The sequence below is a fragment of the Pholcus phalangioides genome, unplaced genomic scaffold (genome assembly GCF_987345545.1).
Source record: "Pholcus phalangioides strain wild (caught in Gottingen) unplaced genomic scaffold, Ppha-v1.0 ptg000031l_1, whole genome shotgun sequence".
NCBI classification, from domain to species: domain Eukaryota; kingdom Metazoa; phylum Arthropoda; class Arachnida; order Araneae; family Pholcidae; genus Pholcus; species Pholcus phalangioides.
The window spans coordinates 5,498,949-5,523,372 of record NW_028301621.1 but is presented as its reverse complement, the minus strand read 5'-3'; the positions used below and the strand labels follow the sequence as shown (position 1 = coordinate 5,523,372).

At 35.7% G+C, this 24,424-nt stretch overlaps 2 protein-coding genes across 5 annotated transcripts in view; both read left to right on the top strand.

Annotated features, from left to right (window-relative positions):
• The window catches only part of LOC149067032 (erlin-1-like), an 82,737-nt gene that overhangs the window by 49,103 nt on the left and 9,210 nt on the right, over positions 1 to 24,424 (top strand). For all 4 annotated transcript variants that reach the window (XM_089252837.1, XM_089252836.1, XM_089252838.1 and 1 more), the window contains 2 exons: positions 2,159 to 2,291; positions 22,113 to 22,204. In XM_089252837.1, the coding sequence (XP_089108963.1) occupies positions 2,159 to 2,291; positions 22,113 to 22,204 (225 nt within the window). The remainder of the gene's footprint in view (positions 1 to 2,158; positions 2,292 to 22,112; positions 22,205 to 24,424) is intronic.
• On the top strand, positions 17,771 to 18,856 carry LOC149067033 (uncharacterized). Its single transcript, XM_089252840.1, has one exon. It carries the CDS (start codon positions 17,853 to 17,855, stop codon positions 18,765 to 18,767), a length of 915 nt encoding a protein of 304 aa, XP_089108966.1. The 5' UTR covers positions 17,771 to 17,852; the 3' UTR covers positions 18,768 to 18,856.

Genomic DNA, 24,424 nt, shown 5'->3' with positions numbered 1-24,424 from the left:
GTAGCAGTAGTAGGTAGGGCCTCCAAAAAATGGCTCAGGGATCCATGATGTTCTTAAATCAGCCACCTCGTTGGGCAATTTGCCTGTTGTGGCGTTGTATTTGTATTTATTACAGGACATGTTACTTTATATATATAATATTTTCATTAATTTCCTTTTATTATTTATTCATTTTATCTTGACACTTGTATTTTGCAAGTTCTATGTTATTGCCAATATTCAGTTGAATGGTCTATGAAAAGAGAAGGTATAAGTGAGACCATGAATTATATATATTCAGAAAGTGGTTATGTGGCAGAAGTGTGGTTATGTGGGCATCATGATGGCCTAATATTGCAAGACCCTAGGTTTGATTCACGCGATAGCAAGTTATAGTTGAACAACTACGTAACTGTACATGCACCTTGTAAACATTCCTCTAAGGAATATCTGACGAATTGGTCCGTGCAGGAAAGTACTGTGGCATAGAAAGTTCTTGGCTCCCATTGTTTTTGTGTTGTCATAAATTTGCTTGTTTCATATTATGCTGGTGCTGCCATCTGTCTTTCATATTTCGAATTGAAAATTGCAAATGCATGGATTTCATGGGTTTTTTTCCCTAATGGGAGACAGGTTCACAATCATGCCTCAAAGTTGGAAAACCACAGAAACCTAACCAACCCTGCTGCTAATGGGGTGCAAACTTAGATCTTGATGATGCAGTTGAACAACCAAAGCTGGTCTGTGGTTTTCCAACTTCAAGAAACAGATGCCAGCCACTCTTCCATTTGAAAAAGTCTTGCCAGAGCCAGTGTTCCTGCACAGTGCTGTATTTACAAAACACAAAAATTTCCCTGAGTTTTTCTCTTGAAGGATATTTGTCCATTTCACTAAAAATAGTTTGAAAAGGTTTTTGGAAAAGAAATGGAGTTATTTCTGGAAATTGATTCCAAGGCAGACATACTGGTACAATAATTCAGCTCATAACACTGCTGCATTACTTTGACATGCACATCCCATAACTGCCAAGTCTCCCGAATTTTTCGGGAATCTCCCGAATTTTAGCTTCATCGCTCGACCTCCCGAAAAGTTCTTAAATCTCCCAAATTTTTACGAAAATCACAAAAATCCCTAATTGACCCTAAAACTTCCCTACTTCATTAAAAAAAATCCCCGCTTATGAAAACAATCCCTAAGGAATTTCTTGTTGGGTATGAAGCCTCTTTTTTTCCCTTTTGAAATGACGTCACACGTCGTAAATGGGGAAATTCCCTTTTTAAGGAAGTTTTACAAACCCTCTGATGGTAACAAGAAAGTTGTTTGTCTTATCGTGCAGAGAAATGGCTTAGCAGCCAATAGTCTTGGATAATAATTGAAGATTCTAGTGACGCGCATATGGTCAAAATTTCTTTTGTTGAAGTTATGTACGTGCGATATAACAAAGCATGAATAATGATAAGCAGAAACATATTTAATCAATTTTAAAGGTACTTATTCCGATGAATTTCCTTTCATCAAACGTTCCAGAAGAGGGCCGACTTTTCCTTTTTGTACAAGTTGTGTTACGGACATAAACATGGGTCATGGTGGAAAGACTGCCATCATCACTCGTGAAATGAAAAAAAAACATCAAGCAAGTGTCACAAAAAGTCAGTGTTCTTCAAAAATTGACGGAGTTTTCCTTCATCTTCCGATGATTTTGGGGTCATTCGCGCAGAATGTTTGTTCACAGCGTTTCTGATTGAACACACTATTTATTTTTACATCATTGAAGTTTTGGCCTCCAATTTCACTTGTTTTTTGCATAGGAATTTTATTCCCAAGGGTTTAACTTCCATGTGTGTAAAATCCCTATTTTAATTTGACTTCAGTAGGGATTTTATTCCCTACGCTTTAACTTTTATGTTTTGAAAATCCCTATTTTATTTGGAAAAATCCCTATTTCATGTATTAGGGAGTGGTTTTAGCATAAAATACGGGTTTGCGCGAAAATCTCCCGAATTTTCATTTTCTAAAGTTGGCAGCTATGACATCCGCATCCTCTAAAATATTTGTTAACCGAGTCTGAAAATGGTGAATAGTTCACGCATCATTTTTATTGTATGTTATTGGGAATATTTGATTGTTTGTGTTTCAGAGACAATGTATTTAAAAAAAACACCTTTTTATTGGTTCACAGATCAAATTGATGAAAATCTCAAAATAGCTCTTCAGAAAGACCTGAATTTGATGTCACCTGGACTGTATGTGCAGGCTGTTCGAGTAACAAAGCCAAAGATACCAGAGACAATTAGAAAAAACTATGAGCTTATGTAAGTGTTCATTGATTGTCTGTTACTGTGTGAGTTAACTTCAGAATCTCTCTTTCATTTATTCTTTTACTTTGAGTTTATCAATCATAAAATTCCCATTTGTTAAAAGAATTGCTTATCAGGAAAAGAGAGATGTGTAAAGTAGATAATCACTTGCAAAGTAATGACAACAGCGTTGTCATATTCGATATTCAACTATATCACTATTTGTCCTATCCCTCATTTCTTTAACACACATCACTAGTGACACAAAACCTTCATTCTGAAAATGCTGCAAAACATTTATCAATCCTTCTAGCAATTGTAAGGGTAATCCAAAATGTATTTTTTGAAACTGAAGATTATTGCTAACACTGTTCACAGCAAAAATTAAGTTGTGCCATATAGCTGTTTCCAACAAGAATTTTATATGTTTCTATTTTATGAGTTACTAGTGATCAAGCCTCACTCTTTGTTTTGGGATCGTTTGCAGTTTCTGACAACTTAATTAGTGCATCTTGTATTTTTTTAATTTGGTACCTTATTGCCCATATGCTCTCTCTTCTACTGTCCCAGTGGGTGTCAGATCGTTTTTTAACCGTGAGTTGGAAACCGATTCCAGCGGTTGGGGGAGAAAGAGAACAAAGTGTAAATTCTTCTTAATATTCAAAAAAGTAACGCAGCTTTTGCCGTACATTTAGAGTCATCACATAGAATAAGGTATGAATTATGATTTGCACAAGGTGTATAAAAAGCGCTGGGATTAAAAAGAAAAATACAGGCCTGAACGCCTCAGTTTACTCCTTGCAAGTTGGATCCATTATCAATACCTTGTCCCCTACAACCTTTTTAACATCAAGACCCAACCAAGTGTTTTCAATGAAACAATAGTTAGATTTTCTCCCACTTCGGATTTAACATAAAAAAAGTAAATACTCTTCAAAGACGCCATCACTATCATCAATATTTGCAACTATACATACCTTTATAATCATAGACATTTGTTCTTGGGGAGCAACATCTGCAGTACAGTCAAGTATAACATGTTAAAAAATTTATTGCAGATGGCAACACCATACATAACAAGCATTACACAGAAACGAATTTCACGTCAGGTTCACTACACATATGCACACATTCCAACATGTACCAATTCGTTAGAAGTTCCCCAGAGGAATATGGATGAGGTGCATGTGTGGTTCAGTGGTAGTAGTCAAATATAACACATGGTTCCTAACTTTGAGGCACAAATGTGAGCTGATCTTCCCGTTAAAAAGTCTCACCACAGAGCAACAAGCCTACAACGATACAGTTATACAATCATTACACTTCACTTATAGGTAGAAAAAATTTATGGCTGATGGCGGCACTACACATTACAAACATTACACAGAAACAAACTTCATGTCAGGTTCATAACACATACACACACATTCTAGCATGTACTGATTCTTTAAAGGTTCCGCAGAGGAATATGAACTAGGTGCATGTGTGGTTTAGTAGTAGTAGTGAAGTATAACAGCCACTGTGGTTGTTGAGTGGTCATAGTGACGGATTCGCATCACAAGGACCGGGTTCGAACCCCACTGTCACCACAGTGGTGGTTGGCTGAAGTTGGTTTTCTGTCATTCTCCCAACTTTAGGTAGAAATGTGAGCTGATCTCCCCATTAAAAAGTCTCGCCACAGAGAGCAACAGGCTTACAATGGAATACTATTCAATTAGTCGAATCCTGTTATAACGAAATTCAAGAGACCAGAGAAATCACTTCGTTATAAAGGAATTCCAGAGCTTCTACATTGTTCCTATGTAAACTCATCTGGAGGATTAGAAAAGTGTTCATAAAATGAGATTTTCGCTATAACGGTATTGGTTAAAACAGCATTCGACTGTATTACACGTCATGCATAGTTAGAAAAACTGATGGCAGATGGCAGCACTACTCATAACAAACATTACACAGAAACAGACTTCATGGAATGTTCACTACACACACACATTACACCAATTCATTAGAAGTTCTGCAAAGGAATATGTATAAGGTGCATGTCTGGTTTAGTAGTCAAGTATAACAGAAAAGTATTTGGACGTCTTAATTTCACTCAATATTTTTCCTTTTACTTGAATTCCCATAATGGTTCTATTTGTTCATTTTGAATGCGCATTCCTAAGTAATGATCATGTATCTCAATATTTTTTATTTTCCTAATATGCTCTTGTATGACAGGATAGAAAGTGGCTATCATCTCTCCTCATCATCATCAATGGTACGTCAGTTCTAAGACTAGTTCGCCCCCATGTTGAGCAGCCACCACTCAGCTCTGTCTTGGGCTTTGTTCTTTAATTGGTTATAGCTGTTATATTCTGCATCATTTAGTAGCATTGAGATCCAGGTGATCCTGGGCCTTCCCCTTCAGTCCTGCCTTTCATCACATCTCGTATCAATCCGCCGTGATGGAGAACATGTCCAAACCAGTGTAGGCTTCTGTATTTAATCCTTTTCAGGATTTGGTGACTCTCTGCAACCTGTGTTAACATCTGTGAATGTGACCTTTCCAATGTGCAGCTTATGTGCTTCATGCACTTCCAGCACCACATCTTCAGCGCTTCCAATCGATTCGCATCTCTCTTGTTTATGGTCCATGTCTCTGATCCATACTGTGCGATGGACCACACACATATACCTTAATCAGGCGTTTTCGTAGTTTAATCTGTAAGTTTTTGTTCATTAACAATCCTTGTTTAGCAAGGGCGATTGTAGATCTTATGTCATTGCTGCAATATCCATCTTCTGTGATAAAATCCCCAAGTATTTAAACGATGTTTCTTGTTGTAATTGTTGACCTTCGATTTTTGTTGTGAAGCGATGAGCTTTCTTGCCCATTGACATTGTTTTTGCTTTTTGCGTATATTTATTTTCATCCTGTACTTCCGGACAATCCTCGACAGTAGTCTCGTTAATGTTGCCTGGCATCCTGCCAATAGAGCAAGGTCATCTACAAACTTTATTATTTTTACTATCTGGCTGCCTATTTGGATACCAGCATTGTATTCATCAAAAACCTCATTTAAAATTAGTTCTGAAAAGGCATTGAATAACCCAAATTATAGTGGGCATCCTTGTCGTACGCCACAACAGATGTGAGGGGGTTTAGTGTCACCTTCTTATCTTATAATTGTCTTTTGTCTAGTACATAGGTCACGAATTAGGTTTAATAATTTTTCTGGACATCCGATTCTTTCTAATAGTGGGAGCAATTTACTCCATTTGACATGGTCAAATGTCGTCTCATAATCAATGAAACAGACGTATAACCTTCTTCTCACCGTGTTCAGGTGCTCGGCTATTATTCTTAATGCTGTCACTGCATCTATTCTTGCCAATTTCTTCCTAACGCTGAATTACTAATCTAGGTATTTTTCAATGCAGTTTTCCATACGTTTCCATATAATATGGAGCAGTACTTTCGAGGCGTGACTGATAAGGCTAATTGTTGTGTGTTCATTGCATTTCTTAGCCGAGGCTATCATCTCTATTAATCCTAAAAAATTGTCATTTTTAGGTGTAAAAATTGTTTGATTTCAACCCTTAAAAGCAATGTTACGTTGGGTACTTCAAGGAGTAAATAATGTGTTTCAATATCTCTCGCCAGTGTTCGTTTTCTTTTTTCATTAAACACAGTTGTTTCTTGCCTATTTATTTTTAGCTTGCACTCGATTCATGCTTTGACACTCTCAGTGTGTGCAGGTGATTCCTCATGGCATTGCAGCCTATTGCTAAGATGGCGCCAATCGTTATTACCATCAGCTGTCAATTTTCCTCTGGATTGGTTACTGAATATTTTGCAACAAAAACTAAAGGCCAAGCCTTTGCTCTTACTATAAATTAAACACTGCCTTAACATTTTTTCCCCTTTAGGTAGGGTGTGGCTGTAATATTGTGTAGAGAAATGTCTGCCATCTTGGTTTGAAGGACAACTTGAACATGCCCTTTTTTGATTGTTTTCCCGATCTAAATGACTTACATTATTTGGCCACTGTCTAGGATATGCAGTACAGGTGAATAAATCTTTTACCAGGCTCTCTGGATGATTTTCAGATTCTTCAAGTGCATTAGAAATATAATATGAAGTACTGACATTGATGTCGAAGGATTCTACACCCAAATAAGTATGCGTACTATCAGTCATATTGTTGGTGGCTGAAATTCCGGGCTGAGACTACATTTCTTGTGAAATATCACCCACTTCCCTTTTCTCTTTACCAGAAGGCTGAATTGCAGGCTGCAGAAATTTTTCAAATGCAGCACATTGTTATTAAGGTATTGTTTTCGCTTTTTCTTTTCTTACCCTTTTCATTACCAGATTCACATTTCCGAAATTTGTCATGAAATTCAATACGAATATAGCCCGAAGTTGAAACTCAAATCTTATGATGTCACATTCAAACAGAACAGAAACGTAAAATCACGCAGAAACTCTGCAAGTATGCTAGATTGAAATATTGAACTGTATGCTTGCACAAAATGCCATGTGCCTTGAAACTTGAAAACAGTCAGAAACTTTACCTTTCACAGTGTTGCATTTTTCGAAAGATGGCTGTTGGTACATTAAAAAAAATTGTCATTTAGCTGTTATGTCAACACCATATAGAGAAAAAATAAACCTTCCCCTCATATAGGCAGGCAATTTTTCTCCTCTTAGTTTCTCCCTGGAAGGAGCTTCAATATGAGGAACATGTTATAAATATTTGACAGATGACGACGTGACAGTCAGTGTATGTTGTACTTATGTTATATGTGTTTATGTTGGTTTATATATAAGCGGCATGTGGTAAAGAATGTTCCAAGTCCATCTCAGTGGTTGTCCCCACCTGCACTGGTAAGACACTCAAACACTTTATTGATACAATCTTAAAAGATAAAATGCACACATTATATCTTTCATTACACATTACAGAGTATCCTGAAAGTGTATCCACACCTTTAGCTCATCAACCTTCCATCGTAGAGGTATGATTCCAGTTTAAAAAATGCTCAACAGGGGTGTGCAAAAATTACTATGTTTTGATAGTGAAAATACAGTGCGTAACAAAATAAAAAATCTAAATTTTTGTACAATCACCCCATGTCTTAACTTTCAATTAGAATTTCCTTACCCGGTCTCTCCTGATACCGATGAAAAAAAATTCCATGTTTCTAAGTGTAACATTCACAGAGATATTCAAATTCGAAAAATAGAGATGTGGAAAAGAACAGCGTTAAATGCGGGTTAAATGGTTTTTCTGCATTTAATGTTGTTCTTTCCCAAATTTTCCGTTTTTTGAATTTGAACATCTCCATGAATATTGCACATGGAAACATTAATTTTTTTTGTTGGCATCGGGAGAGACAGGACAACAACTTTCTAATTGGAAGTTAGAGGAGAAGGATATAAAAAATGAATTTTTTTATTTTTTTACATACTGTATTTTCACTCGCAAAACTGGTACAGGGTAATTTTTGAATGTGTGTTGAGCATTTTTGAAATTGGAATCATAGATATACGACAGACTGTTGATGAGATAAAGGCTGTGCTAGCACTTAAAGGACACTCTGTATATGCATCTACTAGCTATAATACCCGGCGCTGCTCGGGTATTCTTCAATTACTGGGAGGATTGAAAAAGTGACAAACCATTATAAACAAATGATCAATTATACATAATACTGGTAGCATTAAAGAAGTGACAAATCATTGTAAAGGCATAAACATGTCTAAAACGCATTGCTAGGAAACCACAGTAGCCAAAGTAAACATTCCGAAAGTGATTGTTTAGGTCCAGTAACCATTGTTGCCCGACAGTTTTTGCCCATATCTGACAAACATTTAAAGTAGCCTATCATTCAAGTCGGATCCCATTTGGTGTATATGCAAAATTTGGCAAAGAATTGGTCTGAAATTGTAGATTTGTATAGAGAATGCACACGCACACAGTCAATTTTATATATTTCAATTTGGAGCAATTTTATTGGAGCTGGGATGTTAGTAGCTGTTCCTTTCCAACCGCTGCCCAGATTCACATTCAACAAATAACGATTCTTTTTTGTTTTATCATTACTGTATATAATTAGCTTGTGTGTGATGAATATTTTTCACTTATTCAATACATTTAGGTTTTTCAAACATTTTCTTTGCCATAATGATGTAACCACATTTTATTATTGAAATTTTTTACAAAAAGTTAAAGTATATATTTTTATTTATTTTTATACCAGAAGCACAGGACCTGGTGCAACCACACCTGTCACACACTCCGTAAGGGCAGCCCTGGCTAGGGCTCAGGTTTAATTCAAACTGGCAGCACAGTTGTAAAAATGTTGTACCTTAAGAACTAGACTTACAAAGTGAAATTACATTCAGAGAAATTTAAAATAAAAAAAAAAAAAATTGGGGGGTGGGGGGGGGGTCATTTTACTTGCCTAGAAATATACTTTTACTTTGGAGAGACTGGTTTTTGAGATTACTGTAATATGATTTTATATACACAGAATTTCCAACTGCTATGGATTGTCCGTAGTTTCTATGGACGGCCGCAATAAACTGCAGAGCTACAGGAAACACTCTGAGCACTAATGAAATCGGATTAAAAAATCTGGTCTTTGAGTTTCTTGTAGTGTTTTACTTTTTTTTAAAAATTGCATCTCTATTTTTACCATAACGATGGATTCGCATATGCATGCGAGAGAAGACAAACTCAGAGTCGATCTGTATAATGCCACTTTTAAACCCGCCGTTCTACTCGATGCCCAAAAGCACAAAAAAACAGTTTTTCCATTAAAACCACCCCACGCAGCGGGCTAAAAACAGGTTTTTGAGAGGTTCAGTGCTGCGCATCTGGATCCTCCTTCATTTACATGCCATTTACTTCCATCAAGCTCGTGGAACTTTTGTCAGAAAGAATATTTTGCCGTAGGTGCCCTGATACAAAGGAAATGGCAAGGGGGTCTAGGGTTGCTTAGATGTCTGTATATACGGCCCACAGGGGCGTATGCAGGTTGGGATTGCATTGAATATTCATGAATTATTAAGGGACTCTGCAACCTTAGTGAGTTTCTGGTAGGAGGTGGTAGAATGGCCACCACATGGTGGGGTGGGGGGGGGGGCTGACGGGCCCTGGGAATCAAGGAGGCGCGTGGGATGACCTTTTTGTTTTTTTCCTTTCAGATATGTCCCATAGGAGAAAACAGGACATTTTAACATTGGTCATATCAATTTGTATGCGTATCAGCGGATATCTTGAACTAAGTATTTCTATTCTTTTTATTGCAATATTTTTTAGCAATACACATGTATAAGTAACAGAGGAAAGAATAAAAGACATGATTATCATTCAATGAAGGCTAGTGACAACCGCAGTATTTTTCCTACACCAGCATTGGGGGTGTGTGACGTCAGGGCTATAATGTGACCCCTGCTGTTTCAATGCATAAAAGGTCATAATATCTGAATGAAATGAAAATTTCCATGACCACAGATGTCCACAGTGAAATGCCTGTGGGTGCCAATAAAGCAAGCACATGACCCCCCCCCCCATAGTGAATCCATAGTGTGGGAAAACAAAAAAATGATTAGCTCTGATGAAAAAATGATGGAGCTCTAGCCCCCAGGGCTAGAGCTCCATCAACCCCACCCTCGTAGGCGGACCATGATAAAACGACAGCGTTTTTGCAAGCTTTTGTATAACAATACCCCCCCCCCCCATTCCGAAAAAACCAAGGGGTTTCTTTTCCTTGCTTTTGAACAAGGCTACATTTCCCATTGGTCTTTTTTAAGGCAGTGTACCATCTTGAGAACATATCTCTCCGCAAAATTTCTGGGTTGGACTGAAAAATATTTATCGTTTACATCTGACAAAATACAGTTATTGGATTGTTTGAAATCCTTTAGTAAGTTAGTTGTATGTGAAGTGCTATAAAGGATTAATTTTTTTCCCACGTAAATGAATTTTCAACATGGTTTCTTCTAACCCAAAGGAATGGGAGGTAACCAACACTGAAAATAATATATATTTTTGATAAATTTTATTTTGAGCATCTAGTTAACTGTGTAATAAATCTACAGCTGAAGAGTTGAATTGTGTTTCCAGGGCCACCATTGTTGGGGGGGGGGGGGGTATGAGCAGTTGGTATCTGATGCCCGTTTTAAGCAGGGTTATCAAATTTGCTCCCCAGGTAGATACCCATTTTCCCCCTGGCTAGGTTTTTTTGAGGAAAATGGGTTTTTTGAGAATATTGTTTGTTTTTGAAGAAAATGTTTTGCTTTCTGGTTAAAATTTTAGTTTGAGCTTAGTTTATATATTCCAAAAATTGCTGCATAGTGCAGTGTTTAGAATATGTATATTTTGAAATATTTTTAAATTATTTTTTAGGAACAAAAATGTGATAATAAATAATTTCTTGGAATCACAAACACACTTTTTATAATTCTTCTGACTACCTTTTTTTATGTAAGCATTTAGGTATGAGATTCACATATTAAAATATGTTACAAGAAACTGCAAACAGAAAATGTAACCATGGACCTTAGTTTAACAAATATACCTGATATATGTGATAAACATACCCACAAAAATAGCTTATTTATAATACACAATAATTTTTCTTATGCACACAAATCCTTGTATAAATAAATAGCAGTGTCTGTGAAGAAGTAAACCAATGTATGTAAACTGAATTTTCATTCAAAAAATATTTACATGTTTGCATTACTTTTTTATAAGTTTCATACAGGTACATCAGACTTTCATAACTGAAATATCAAGAGACAAAAATAACATTACCTCATAACAAAAAGAAAATTGCTTTGAGGCACTTCTGATAATTTTCAGAAGTGGCTCTGAAAAATAAAATAAAAATCTTCTCACTCTATTTTTTCTTTCTTTCTAATAATACTAATACTATTCCTCTTTTTTCATTGTGGGGATTTTTGAATTAAACAATGGTAACAAACACCTTCAAGTGAAACAGAACAAAAGGTATAGTTTACTCTGAAAATAAGATTTAACCAGAAAATATAAGCCCTAGTTTGATTTTTCAAGATGCTCATAATATAAGCCCGACCTGTTGTTTTTGCCTGTTAAAATTTTCCTGTTAAAATCGTCAGCCAGATGAAGGCATTTTATAGGTCTGTTGCTATACAAGAAAAGTTTTCTTGTATAAAGTGATATTAACATACAATAATGTTATTGACATCTGTGTTTAATGATAATTGAAGTATTCTGTAGTTGTAAGTTCCCAAAAATGGTTAATTTGGACAAGTGGAAAACACCTCCAGAGTAATGAATCCTCAGAATGACTTATCTCTTCCTCTTAACCAGATCATTTTATAATTATTATTGCTCCTTTAAAAAGATTTCAGAATTTAATTTAATGGAGTAGGGATATTCTTTAACAGTGAGGAACTCAAGAAAAAAAGAAGCATGAGGCTTTAGCTCCTGAAAGTTTGGGTTCAATTTAAAAAAAAATTATGGTTCTGGTTACATAGCGAAATGTTTTTATTTTTGATTTGTCAGGACACTTTTGGATACATTTTCTGCGGGGTTTGAAAAATTTGGGAAAAAAATTCAGGCACCATTCTGATTTCTCAGAATTTTCATTATCCAAATTCATTTATTTTACCACAAACAATCTTCTTGCTACAGTTCTGCATACATTTCAAGGTTCAGATACAATTACACCGAAGTTGGTGTGTTTGTGTGTGAACAATTATTCTCTTACAGTAGTATGGTCAGTTTTATTGATCAAATACAGTAACATGTACCGAAAATGTATATTTAGGCATAGGATGTACACATAAAGGATGTACATTAGGGTGGGTCGAAATTTTTTTTTCTTCTTCAAATCGCTATAGTGCGGAAAAGGAGCCTCCTTTAATAAAAAGAAAATTATTATAAAAAGATTTAAAATCGGTTGACATTTTCTGGTACTTGAAGTTTATGGAAACTGACAAAATTGAACATTTTTCTTAATTTTTTTAATATTACTTAAAATGTGACGATCGACGTGCAAAAGTTTGTTATAATTATTTTATGGTTCAATAAAGTAAAATAAATTAAAACATCACTAATATTTCAATGTTTATTGGTCGCAAAATGTGTTCGAAAAACTGGAATTGACCAAATTTTTGCAAGTTTTATTGTTCAGCTCTTCGCATGCTTTGTCAGAACAAAATGACCCAGAATTTACCACGTTTAGGTGGCTGCACATTGAGTTTCACCCATACTCTATCCAATCAACCAAACAAAAAGTGGAGAGTGTGTAATTTACATTATAGTTACCAAAATTGACTAGGATTTAGTAGTTTACAGTTTCTTCTATTGTTTCTTTTCCAAGTATTCACGTTTAAAGTCTAACTTTTGGGATAAATTAGGTATGACTAATTTTGATAACAGCGTAGATATGGTGTAGCAATCTCTATAGCTTCATCTCCACATACTTTAGTTGAGGATTTGGTAACAAGCCAGACACATCTCTCGACTGCCTGAGTGGGACTAGAGCAAATGTGAATTGCGCATGTGAAGACCACTATAGTGGATCGTGTGTCTCTACTCCATTTCAACAAACTCCCTTTCCATCATATTTTTCAGCATATAGATGGTTCACTCACAAGACCAAAATATTTTTTCTGGGCCCATTGGATAACAGCTTACTAAGTTTGAAAAGCTCACTGTGGTGGAGTATGAATCGTGAGATTATTTGATTCTAGAAGTAGCCAGAAAGATGCTGTGCAAAGACCAGCAGTACTGTATTTATTAGACATATCCAAAGCATTAAAGTCGAGACATTGTCCAGAGGATTTGCCAATTTGAGATCCTGCTCCTCTATCATGGTTCGACATCAAAAATAAAAAGTATTTTAGTGACGTGCCAATCATGTTTTTCTAGCAGTTCAAACATTGCTGTATTTATTTGACGACTTAAACTTAATTCAAGTTGTTAATCCAATAATTGAGCACAATGCATTGTTTGCACACCCTGAAAATTTACTATTGGCTATGATAATTGATGACAGAGAACACATTCGAGGATTGGATATAAAAGAATTTTAAAAGCAAGATAATCCGCCTTTGAATTAAGAACTATTGAATACTTCATGCTAAGCTTAATTTCATTAGCCTAGCTTAATTGTTATCATTTTCTCTTACATTTCTCACTTTTCTTTTGATCCCTTAATTAACCGGCTGGACTACCGACTGGAGTTTTCTCCGGCACTACTGCGCCCTTCTGGGCACTGAGCATACATAGCTAATGTGACAGAGCCTGGTTGTGGTTTGTTTTGTTCAGTTCATACACTTCATGCTACCTAAGATTAACTGTAAAGCTACCGATTACCTTCAGATTATTTACTGGAATACTGGCCTGTTGTATCCCCCAATGCTACAGGAAGTATATAATGATATTATATTCATCAATTCCGACACAAACATTAGAGCCATCAAAAAGTTTTCCTGTCGCACTCAGACAGTCCAGAGATGTGTAAAACTTGTTACAGATGCCTCAACTAAAGTATGTAGACATGAAGCTAGAGATGGGGCTACATCAGATCTACACTATTATCAAGATCAGTTATGCCTGATTTCTCCTAATCGTCAGATTTTGTACGTGTGAATTTTGGTAAATAGTTTTTAAATATAATGTCAGTTGCACACACTCTCCTACTTCGGATGGTTAATTGGATAGGGTGTAGGTGGAACTCGGACGTGCAGCCACCTCTTCATGGTAAGTTCTCTGTCATTTTGTTCTGACGAAGACAGAAGAGCTGCGCAATAAAACTTGCAAAAATTTGGTCATTCCAGTTTTTCGAACACATTGCGCGACCAATGAACATTGAAATATTAATGATGTTTTAATTTATTTCACTTTATTGAACCATAAAATAAGCATAACAAACTTTTGTGTGTCTTATTCAATTTTAAGTAATATTAAAAAAAAACTAAGAAAAATGTTCAATTTTTCGTCAGTTTCCATAAACTTCATGTACTATGCGCGGCCGAAGATATCAACCGATTTTAAAATTTGTTATGTTGTTTTTCTTATTAAAGGAGGCAACTTTTCCACAGTATAGCAATTTGAAAATAACAACTTCATTTTTTTCAACCCACCCTAATGTACATACATGTTTAAGTACATACATATTTTGAAGTTGTGGACAAAGGAAATTTAATTTTCCTCCCATTTTGCCCAAAAATCTGGCCCAGGCTGTAAGTGAACAATTATTCCCTTATTGTATGGTCAATTTTATTAATCAAATACATAGTTTAACATGCACTAAAAAAATATATTTTGGCATGTTGTAAGATGTATACAAAGAATGTACAAACGTGTTTAAATTAGATATTTTGTGGTTCTGGAGGGGGGGGGGAGAAATTAAATTTTCCCCATTTGCCCAAAAAACATGGGTTTTTTAGAAAAACCCACCCAGTCTGGGTTTTTTTACAACCCTAGTTTTAACCATTTAAAGGCCAATAAATGGAACATAGTTTCTATTTACAAAAATATCAGATAAAAATTGATTCCCATATTTCAGGTTTTTTTTATCATATATAGACGAGAGTTCAAAGTATTTTTTGAAATATATTCAGAAACTTTAGGTTGATATAAACATTTTTGACAGGTTTTGAAATTTGACATTTTTTGGGCATTTTTCAGTGTTGGGGTTGATGGACTTTTACCGCTCATACATCCCGAATTACGCGGCGTTGTCAGCACCGCTGACCCATCTCACAAAAAAGGGAGCCCCAAACAAAGTCGATTGAGGGGAGATGGAAGAAGAATCGTTTCAGAAACTAAAGGAAGCCCTATGTCACGTGACGCATCTTGCTACGCCAGATTATGACAAAAGTTTCCAAGTGCACGCAGACGCATCGGACCTTGCAGTTGGGGGATGTCTTACCCAGAGGGATTCTGAGGACCTATGCAGGCCCATAGCTTTTGTGAGCCACAAACTTAGACACACAGAGGAAGTGGGCTACCATAGAAAAGGAGGCATAGGCCATTCTCTTCGTCCTTAAGAAATTCGAGAAATGGACAATGTTGACCAAGATTGAAATCATAACGGATCGCAATCCCCTGACGTATCTGCAAGATACCACCCCCAAGAGCCCAAAGCTAATGTGCTGGGCCCTGGCGCTGCAAAGGTGGAATTTCATGATCGTTCACAAGGCTGGCCTATTAAACCAGGTACCAGACGCATTGTCACGATTGTAGAACCGAGGTTGTCAGAAAATTTTTGGAAATTAATTTTATTTTTGTATCTTTTCTTATGTTTTTTTTTTGTGTCCTAGGTTTTTATTATTTTATTGCTTGATGATATTACTTTGTCGTGTTGTATTGTGTCTTATATTCGTTTATGTCTAAGGGAAGTTATAATTTTTCAATATGGTCTGATAGTATTGTGTGTGGTATATTTCCAAATGTAACCTATTAGTATAAATATTTAATTCAACAATGCGATAATCTTTCTGTACGGAAAATGGTTTGTGAAGGCTGAATTCCAATGTTGTTTATAATTGTAAAAGGAGAGAGGAAGGGTGACAGAAAAGCCATAGGCTTTATCGCATTGTGGGTTGTGTGATGTATTCAAGAAACAAGCCTCTGCAAGGCAAGTTTCTCTCTTGGAGGGGGCGTGTGAGGTATGAGGGAGACAAACCACCCCCTCCCCCCGACCGGGAGGTGAAAGAGATGATGATGCAAGAACTGAACGGTGATGGGAGAGAAAAGAAAGAGAGGGGACGAGAGAAAAGGGGGAGTTGGTGTCGGGATCTGCCTGGGGCGGACGTAGGAAAAGAGAGAGGCTACTGGAAGTAGCGAGAAAAAGAGAAAGGCGATGGGCAATGAAACTGTGTGGTAGTTTTTTTTGTACATATGAGTTTTGTTTTGTTATGTGGTCTGAGTTATTAAAATCTCAAAGAAAAGTACAGCGTGTTGGTGTGATGAAATCGAGTATTTTCTCTTATTGAAGAAAGGGTTTCGCAGACGAACAATAGCGAAACTTTACAGTTTGGGGCCCATATGTCGGGATAGTTTTTTTATAATCACCCTGTATATTACAAATAACAGGAGAATATTCTCATCAAGAACTTATAAGAATATTCTGAAGTTATTTATGATAGTAGTCCTAGCAGAGTATATTCTCCTCTATGAGAATATTCTCCAGAAGATTATTATAACCCCCCATTTAATGTTCAACGAGATGTTAAAAGGTGAAATTTGCACCCTCTTCTGGTCCGTAGCAGAAGACTCGCTTGTTCCCTTCACCCCACTTACGACCCTGTGACCATGGATCACCGGAAACTTCCATACTATAAAATGATTTACTGCACAACCCTTTTGTGTAGTACACAGAAAGTAGCTTCACTGCAACTTAAAAAAAAACACTTTCGAAAGGTAGGTAGCGTAAAATACCAATGTTTATCAAACACGCTTGAAAGAACAAAAACTGTTGAAGAATTTAAAAATGTATAGTGGGAATTTTGAGCGAAATATAAGAAAATATCTTTGTGTGTATATATACTACTATGCCAAACACCAACTCTGGCCATATTACAATTTACTGCCATTAATGAGATGGGTTGGAAATGACGGCGCTGTCTATCAGTGTTCGCCTCAAGCTCTCGTTAGGGGAAAATATCTTTACTATATCCTCCCTCGGATTCGAACCTGGGACCGTAACAGCAACCTTCACGGTGGTAGACGAGCATCTTACCACCATGGCACTCGAGCGCTATGTGTATATATACTGGTTTCAAATTCCATAAAATAATATCATTGTAAAGGGGATTTATTGTAGCAAAGGATATCGCTGCATCAATATTTGAACATTATACTAGGCAATTCCAAACAAGATTTAGATTTCATTGACGAGTGTTGTTGTAGCAAGGTTTTACTGTATATACAAACTCTTTAGCGTACATAGGATTTTCTTCGGTGGGGGGGAGGGAGCATTCACTCAGCTTTTTTTTTCTTCCCGAAAGAGGTTTCGTTTTTTCTAAATTGTAAAAATAAACCATAATTTCAGCTCGGGGGGGGGAATGCGCAAAGTTTTTCGGGGAGGGGTGTGTGAGGAGGCCCCCCCATGAAAAATCCTGGCCTGGAGGCCCGGTACCAGCATGTGGGGCCATGGGTGGGGGCTCATGTGTTTTGAGCCTTCTAGGTTCCAGTGCCAATGTGGTGCTGTATTTAATGAACTTTCAGTTAAAAGAAATTACATTTAGGAGTGATTTTTTTTATTCTATCAAGATTATGTTGTGCTAGGGGGAGGGTTACCCTTCCCTATGTGGCAAAGCTGAATGTGCATCACTACTGACAAGCTCTTTAAGCCAATGTTGGGATGTCTGTATGCATATAAAGTTCTGATTTGAAAAGTTGAGTGGCAACAGCGAACGCCGTAGGTTGTGTTTACTTGTCGCTCCGTAAATTTTCTTAATTTTTAGTAATTTTCTCGAAGTTTGGTGGCTAATTTTTTTATCAATAGGTTCAAGTAATTGTTGATGATTTAATTTATGTAAGTGTTTAAGCTCCTGTCATCTAATTACATCGTTTAATCATGCCAAAGTGTGACACGTGCTCGGATTCAGTTGAGGTTTCCAATTCACTCAAATGTAGCGGGTGCCAACGAAGTTTCCATTTCACGTGTGGCGGATTCAGTGGTAAGGCTGCACGTAAACTGTCACAGGATAAACAGAGGAAATGGACTTGTGTAGCGTGTACGTCCTCTCCCAGGGATACTTTTGCTGGCGGTAGTGATTGCCCGAATATTTCGGATTTCTTGGAGAGGATTATGCAACAAAACACCGATCTCAAGGACTTCGTAACCAACAAGTTGGAAGAATTTAAGCAAGTGATCGATTTCAATAATGCTGTCATAAAAGACCTGAAGGACTCTATAATTCAGCTACAGAACAAAAATGAGGAATTGCAATCAAGGAATGAGACTCTTGCAACTGAAAATATGGAGATCAAATCCGAAATGAGGAAACTGCAATATGACATCACTGAGTTGAAGCAATATTCAAGGCGTACTAACATGGAGATTACTAATGTCCCGGAATCAGAAAATGAGAATCTGTCCCAGATCTTATCTAAGATCGAAGATTTGGCTGAATGTGAAAAGATCAACAGTATAATGGTCGCTCACCGTGTGCCTAGTATGAATAAAGACAAACCTAAACCGATTATCGTTCAATTCTCGTCTAAGCTGGTGCGTGATCAGGTGTTGAAGAAACTGAAAGATAAAAAAGTAAGTGCGTCACAAATCAATTCACGATTCTCTACTATCCCGGTATATTTCAATGAACATTTAACTCCTGAGCTGAAAAAGTTTTTCCATGTACGAAAATTTAAAGCTGAGCATGACTATAAGTTTGGTTGGGTACGTGACGGCAAATTTTTTTTGCGAAAGAATGAATCATCCAGAGTCATACGAATAAACTCTGAAAAGGATTTACCTTCGATTTCTTAACTGATATAATAACTGAACCTGATTATGATTGTAAAATTATTACAGGTCTGGATGATATAAGTGAATTTTTTACGTCTTTACCAACCAAGTATAGTATAAATATATTTCATACAAATATTCAGAGTTTGCGAGCTAACTATGATAATTTTTTAGCAGAATTTTCAGGTTGTTTGAACAAAATATCTTTATTAATTTTTTCTGAAATTTGGATTTATAGTAATGAAGTGAACTTGTATAATAAGTTGGATAATTTCAACTCGTTTTTCTGTTGCAGAGAAAATAGCAGGTTGGGGGGGAATCGCAGTCTTTGTGCGGAAAAATCTTATTTTTAATCAGATTGATATTCATTTCACTACGGCTGAATGTATCCTATTATTCAGTAAGGAATTTAATATTGCACTCTTACCTATCTATCGTTCTCACCAATTCACAATAGCTGACTTTAATAATGAGATCCAATCTGTTTTATTCCAACCTTAATTTTGATATTATAATTATTGGGGATTTAAATATAAACATTTTTACAAACACTATTGATGTCCTTGATTACCTGAACTGTCTAAGCCAATATGGTTTTAAGTGTCTGATAAATAAGCCTACTAGAGTGAGAGATACATCCACTTGCATCGATCATATTTTTTTTAAATCACAAAATAACCCATCCACTATTTCTTCTGGAATAATTATTAATAATCTAACTGATCATTTTCCCATAGTTATGAAACTGAGCCATGATACAGTTCCAAGCTCAAAAATTTCTGATTGTAGGTATTTTACAGTAATCGACAAAAATATGCTTTCTAATTTTCTAAATAGTTATAAATACAATTGGAGGGATAATGTTGATATCGATACGCAATATAAAACTTTTGCATTTGGATTGAATTCTATTAAAAATAATTTCAAATATCGCACTAGGAGAACGCATACATTTATTAATAACTGGATGACAAACGAATTGTTACGTATGGTTCATAGAAAAGAAAAACTGTATAAAAAAATGCGGAAATATCCATTTGACAGAATCTACAGAACAGCGTATCAATGCACAGCCAATGAGCTTAAAATCCGTATTAAATTAGTTAAAAATGAATATTACAAGCAACAGTTAATGAAATGCGATACTAATAAAAAGAAATGGGAATTTATTAACAGTATTGTGGAAAAACAAAATAAAGCTATTGTGTTGCCAGATTCTACTGATACTCTAGAACTTGCAAATCAATTCAACACCCACTTTGATCATATAAGCCACAATACGTCTTTATTTGGTAACAATGATGATTTTAAAAAATACCTTGCGCCTACCATAAATTCCTTTGCCTTTTTTGATGTAGTCGATCTTGAGGTACATAGCACTTTAAATTCTTTTTCTAAAACTAATTTGTATGATTACGATAGAATTAATATTTACTTGATTAAAGAGTTTGCTGCAAATAATGTTGCATTTATCACAAAGTTCATAAATACCTCATTTCAACTTACTGTATTTCCTGAGTCACTGAAACGAGCCACTATCACTCCTGTTTTTAAAGCTGGCGATAAAAATTCTCTGCTGAATTATAGGCCTATCTCAATTTTACAGATTTTTTCTAAACTTATTGAAAAAATTCTTTCAATTAGAATATATAATTTTTCGTATTCTGTGAATTTTTTTGCTAAAAACCAATTTGGTTTTTTAAAGGGATGAGGTGCTGAAAATGCCCTTTTGGAAATTTATTTATAATGGCATTGACAAGAACAAATTTACTGTTGCAATATTTTTAGATATTTCAAAGGCTTTTGACAATGTGAATCATTATATTCTCATTCAAAAACTTAATTCAGCTGGTATTCGGGGTCATATTTTAAATTGGTTCACTTCATATTTATATAATAGAGAACAAAGAGTCAAAATACAGGATAATTTCAGTAATTATGTCCATATAAATAGAGGAGTCCCACAAGGATCTATATTGGGTCCTTTACTTTTTCTGATTTTCATTAATGATCTTTGTAATTTAGAATTTGACGGTTCCATGATCACTTATGCCGATGATTCTGTTTTAATGTATTCGTGTGATGATCTTGACATACTTAAGAATCATATTAACCACGATCTAATATTAATTCAAAAATGGTTCTATGCTAATGATTTAAAATTAAATTTACAAAAGACAAAATACATTAATTTCAATATTATGCAATCTTAATCTAAAATTTCATACCCTCGCTTGCGATTTTCAACCTCATTGTCATTGCGATGCAATTCAAGAATTAAATACTTGGGTTTAAATGTAGACAGCAATTTAAAATGGAAATCTCGTGTTCATGAACTACTTAAAAAACTCCGTTTTGTTTTATATAATTTTTATTATATAAGTAAGAAAGTTTCCGCTAATTTCTTAAAAGACCTTTACTATGCTTGGTTTTATTCACTTATAAATTATGGTGTAATTATATGGGCTGGTGATTATAAAACTAATTTATTGCCTTTATTTTCAATACAAAAAAGAGTTTTCAAAACTTTGAATCGGGGTCAGCCTCATTCCTCTACAATTTTTAGAAATCTTAATCTACTTCCTTTACGCCATAATGCTATTTTTCGTATTATTCTGTTCTTAAACCGTAATACAGGCTTATGCAGTTTAAAAGATAATGTTTCCGAGCTTAGACCTCATATGATTTACCGTATTCCTACTTTTAGGAAAGAAATTTTTCGTAAACATTTTTATTATTTAGCTCCGAAATTATATAATTCACTACCGCTAGAAATACAAAATATACCCACACACGCGGCATTTAAAAAATCATTATTCAAATTATTAATTTCAATAGACGATGTAGACTCTTATTTTGACCTTTAGGAGGAGCAATAAAATTTATTCAATTTAGCTTTGCCACTTTAATTATGTATATTTTTTCAATTAAAAAAAAAAATTGTTTGTGTTTGTCTATGTATGTGCGAGTTTAATTTTTTTCCTCATATATTTTTTATCTATAATGTTTTGTTTTATTTTACATTTCTTGCCATGCATTGAGAACTTTGTCTTTTTTTGTGTTGTGTACGTTTTTTCGTTCTTGATTTTTTTTTTTTATCTTTACGTATTTTTTTATTTGACAGTGATAATCTTGTCTCTTTTATGTTGTATATCTGTCTCTTTTTTTTTAATGTTTCTGTTCATGTCGTATGTTTTTAGATATTTTATTCATTAATTATGTAAATTTTCAATCATCCATACAGGCATCACAGCCTCTGGATGATAAATATGTTTTGTTTTGTTTAAACTAATCTAAATCTCTGTATGTTGTAAATGAATAAATTGATTTGATTTGAAAAAAAAAATTATATCTCAATTGGTTTAGGGAGGGTGAGAAAACAAAATTTCTCATCTCTGTCCAAAAACAAAAAGTTGTAGAAAAGGATGCAGAAACTGATAGAAAGAAAGCTATTATTGGTAAGTGATGGTTTTTTTTCATATTTCAATAAATATCCAGAGGCACCACAGTTCTTCTGGGACAATGTGCTGAAATCACCTTGTGTGATAGAGCTTAGGTGTCTCATGGTAAATGATGCTCCAGTGATAATTATCTAACAGTATATTTCAATTCTGTAATATTAACACTAAAATAATTGATAATCAGTCTTTTTTAAACAAAAAAGGCTTTTGTGGCCAGCGTATAAATTAGAATGAAATTAAAAAGAAAAGTTTTTGGGTTTTTTTGGCCGATGTGAAGTACAGTTTTTGTCACATCCCCTGTAGAGTATCCATTGGTTTGGAAGGTCCTAATCAGGTGTTATTTTTCTTTATCAGAATTTTCTGGCTCACAACATTCTTCTTGCCTTTCCATCAGAGCTTTGATCATACCTTGCTTTTGGGCAGGATGGTGATTAGACTTCCGGTGCAGGTACCTGTCTGTGTGAGTCTTTTTATGGTAAACCGTATGGCCCAGTCTATTACATTTCCTTGTGACCAGAACATCTAGAAACGGAAGGGTCTCATCGTCTTCTTTCTCCATTGTGAATTTGATGTTATGCTGTACACTGTTCAGATGAGCTAGGAACTCTTCAAGTTTTTCCTCTCCATCACCCCATGTAACAAATGTCCACATACTGAAACCAAGTTGATGGCTGGTATTGTGCTGTCGCTAAAGCTTGGGCCTCAAATCTTTTCATATAAAAGTTACCCATGACCTGGCTGATTGGGCTACCCATCACCACCCCTTCAGTTTGTTCATAATATACAGAGAGCAAAAGTGCCTAGGCCAAACATGAAACCGGGAGAGCTACGAGCGATCAAATCTTTGAATGCAGATAAGAACATCTTGGTGCTGCCGGTGGACAAGGGAAACGCTACAGTCATCGTTAAATCTGAGGATTATGAAGAGAAGATGCGGAATTTGTTGGACTTGGCCACATACAGAAAACTAAAGAGGGATCCGACACAACAGATATTTCATCAGAAGAATCGGCTAATAAAAATAATCCTCTCTTATAGAAGAAATGAAGAAGACTGCATGTAAATCAGAGCAGTTCCGCCACACATTTATGGATTGCCAAAAGTTCCTCTGTGGCCTATAGTGAGCAATATTGGATCTCCTACATATTCGCTTACAAAACACCTGGCAACGATGCTGAGGACACACATCGGTGGAACGGAAAACTTCATCAGGGACTCCAAACATTTTATAGAAAAAATTAGTGATATAGTGCTTCAGCCCAACGAAATATTGGTCAGTTCTGATGTCGCATCACTCTTCACAAATGTACCGCTAAGAGATGTCATGTATCAGCCAACTGTTCATGAAAGATATTGTGGACCTTTTCCACGCCTGTCTCACAACTACATATTTCAGTTGGAATGGTGAATATTATAAACAAATTGAAGGTGTGGCAATGGGCAGCCCAATCAGTCCAGTCGTGGGTAACTTTTATATGAAAAGATTTGAAGCACAAGCTTTGGTAATAGCACAATACTAGCCATCAACCTGGTTTTGGTATGTGGACGACACATTTGTTATATGGGGTGATGGAGAGGAAAAACTTGGAACCTAGTTCATCTGAACAGTATACAGCATAACATCAAATTCACAATGGAGAAAAAAGAAGAGGGGGACCCTTTCCGTTTCTAGATGTTCTGGTCACAAGGAAATATAATGGACTGGGCCATACGGTTTACCATAAAAAGACGCACACAGACAGATACCTGCACCGGGAGTCTAATCGCCATTCTGCCCAGAAGCAAGGTATGATCAATGCTCTGATGAAAAGGGCAAGAAAAATGTTGAGCCAGAAAATTTTGATGAAAAAAAATTACACCTGATTAGGACCTTCCAGGCCAATCGATACTCTACGGGGGATGTGATGAGTGTCATACGTCCAAAAAAACGCTTCACAGAAAATAGAAGAACCAGCGACAGGAAAAGCACTTCTCCCTTACATTCCTTGAGTTACGGACAGAATTGGACGAAACCTGAGAAAATTTGGCATCAAGACAATCTTCAGGCCAACCAAAAAGCCAAGTGATTGCCTCAAGTCGGCTAAAGATCAATGGGACAGACTAAAAACAGCTAGGGTTTACCATATCCCATGCAGTTGTGGAAAAGTGTACATAGGCACTTCGAAAAGATCGATATGGACAAGATTATTCGAGCACAAACGAAATTGTAGACTGGGT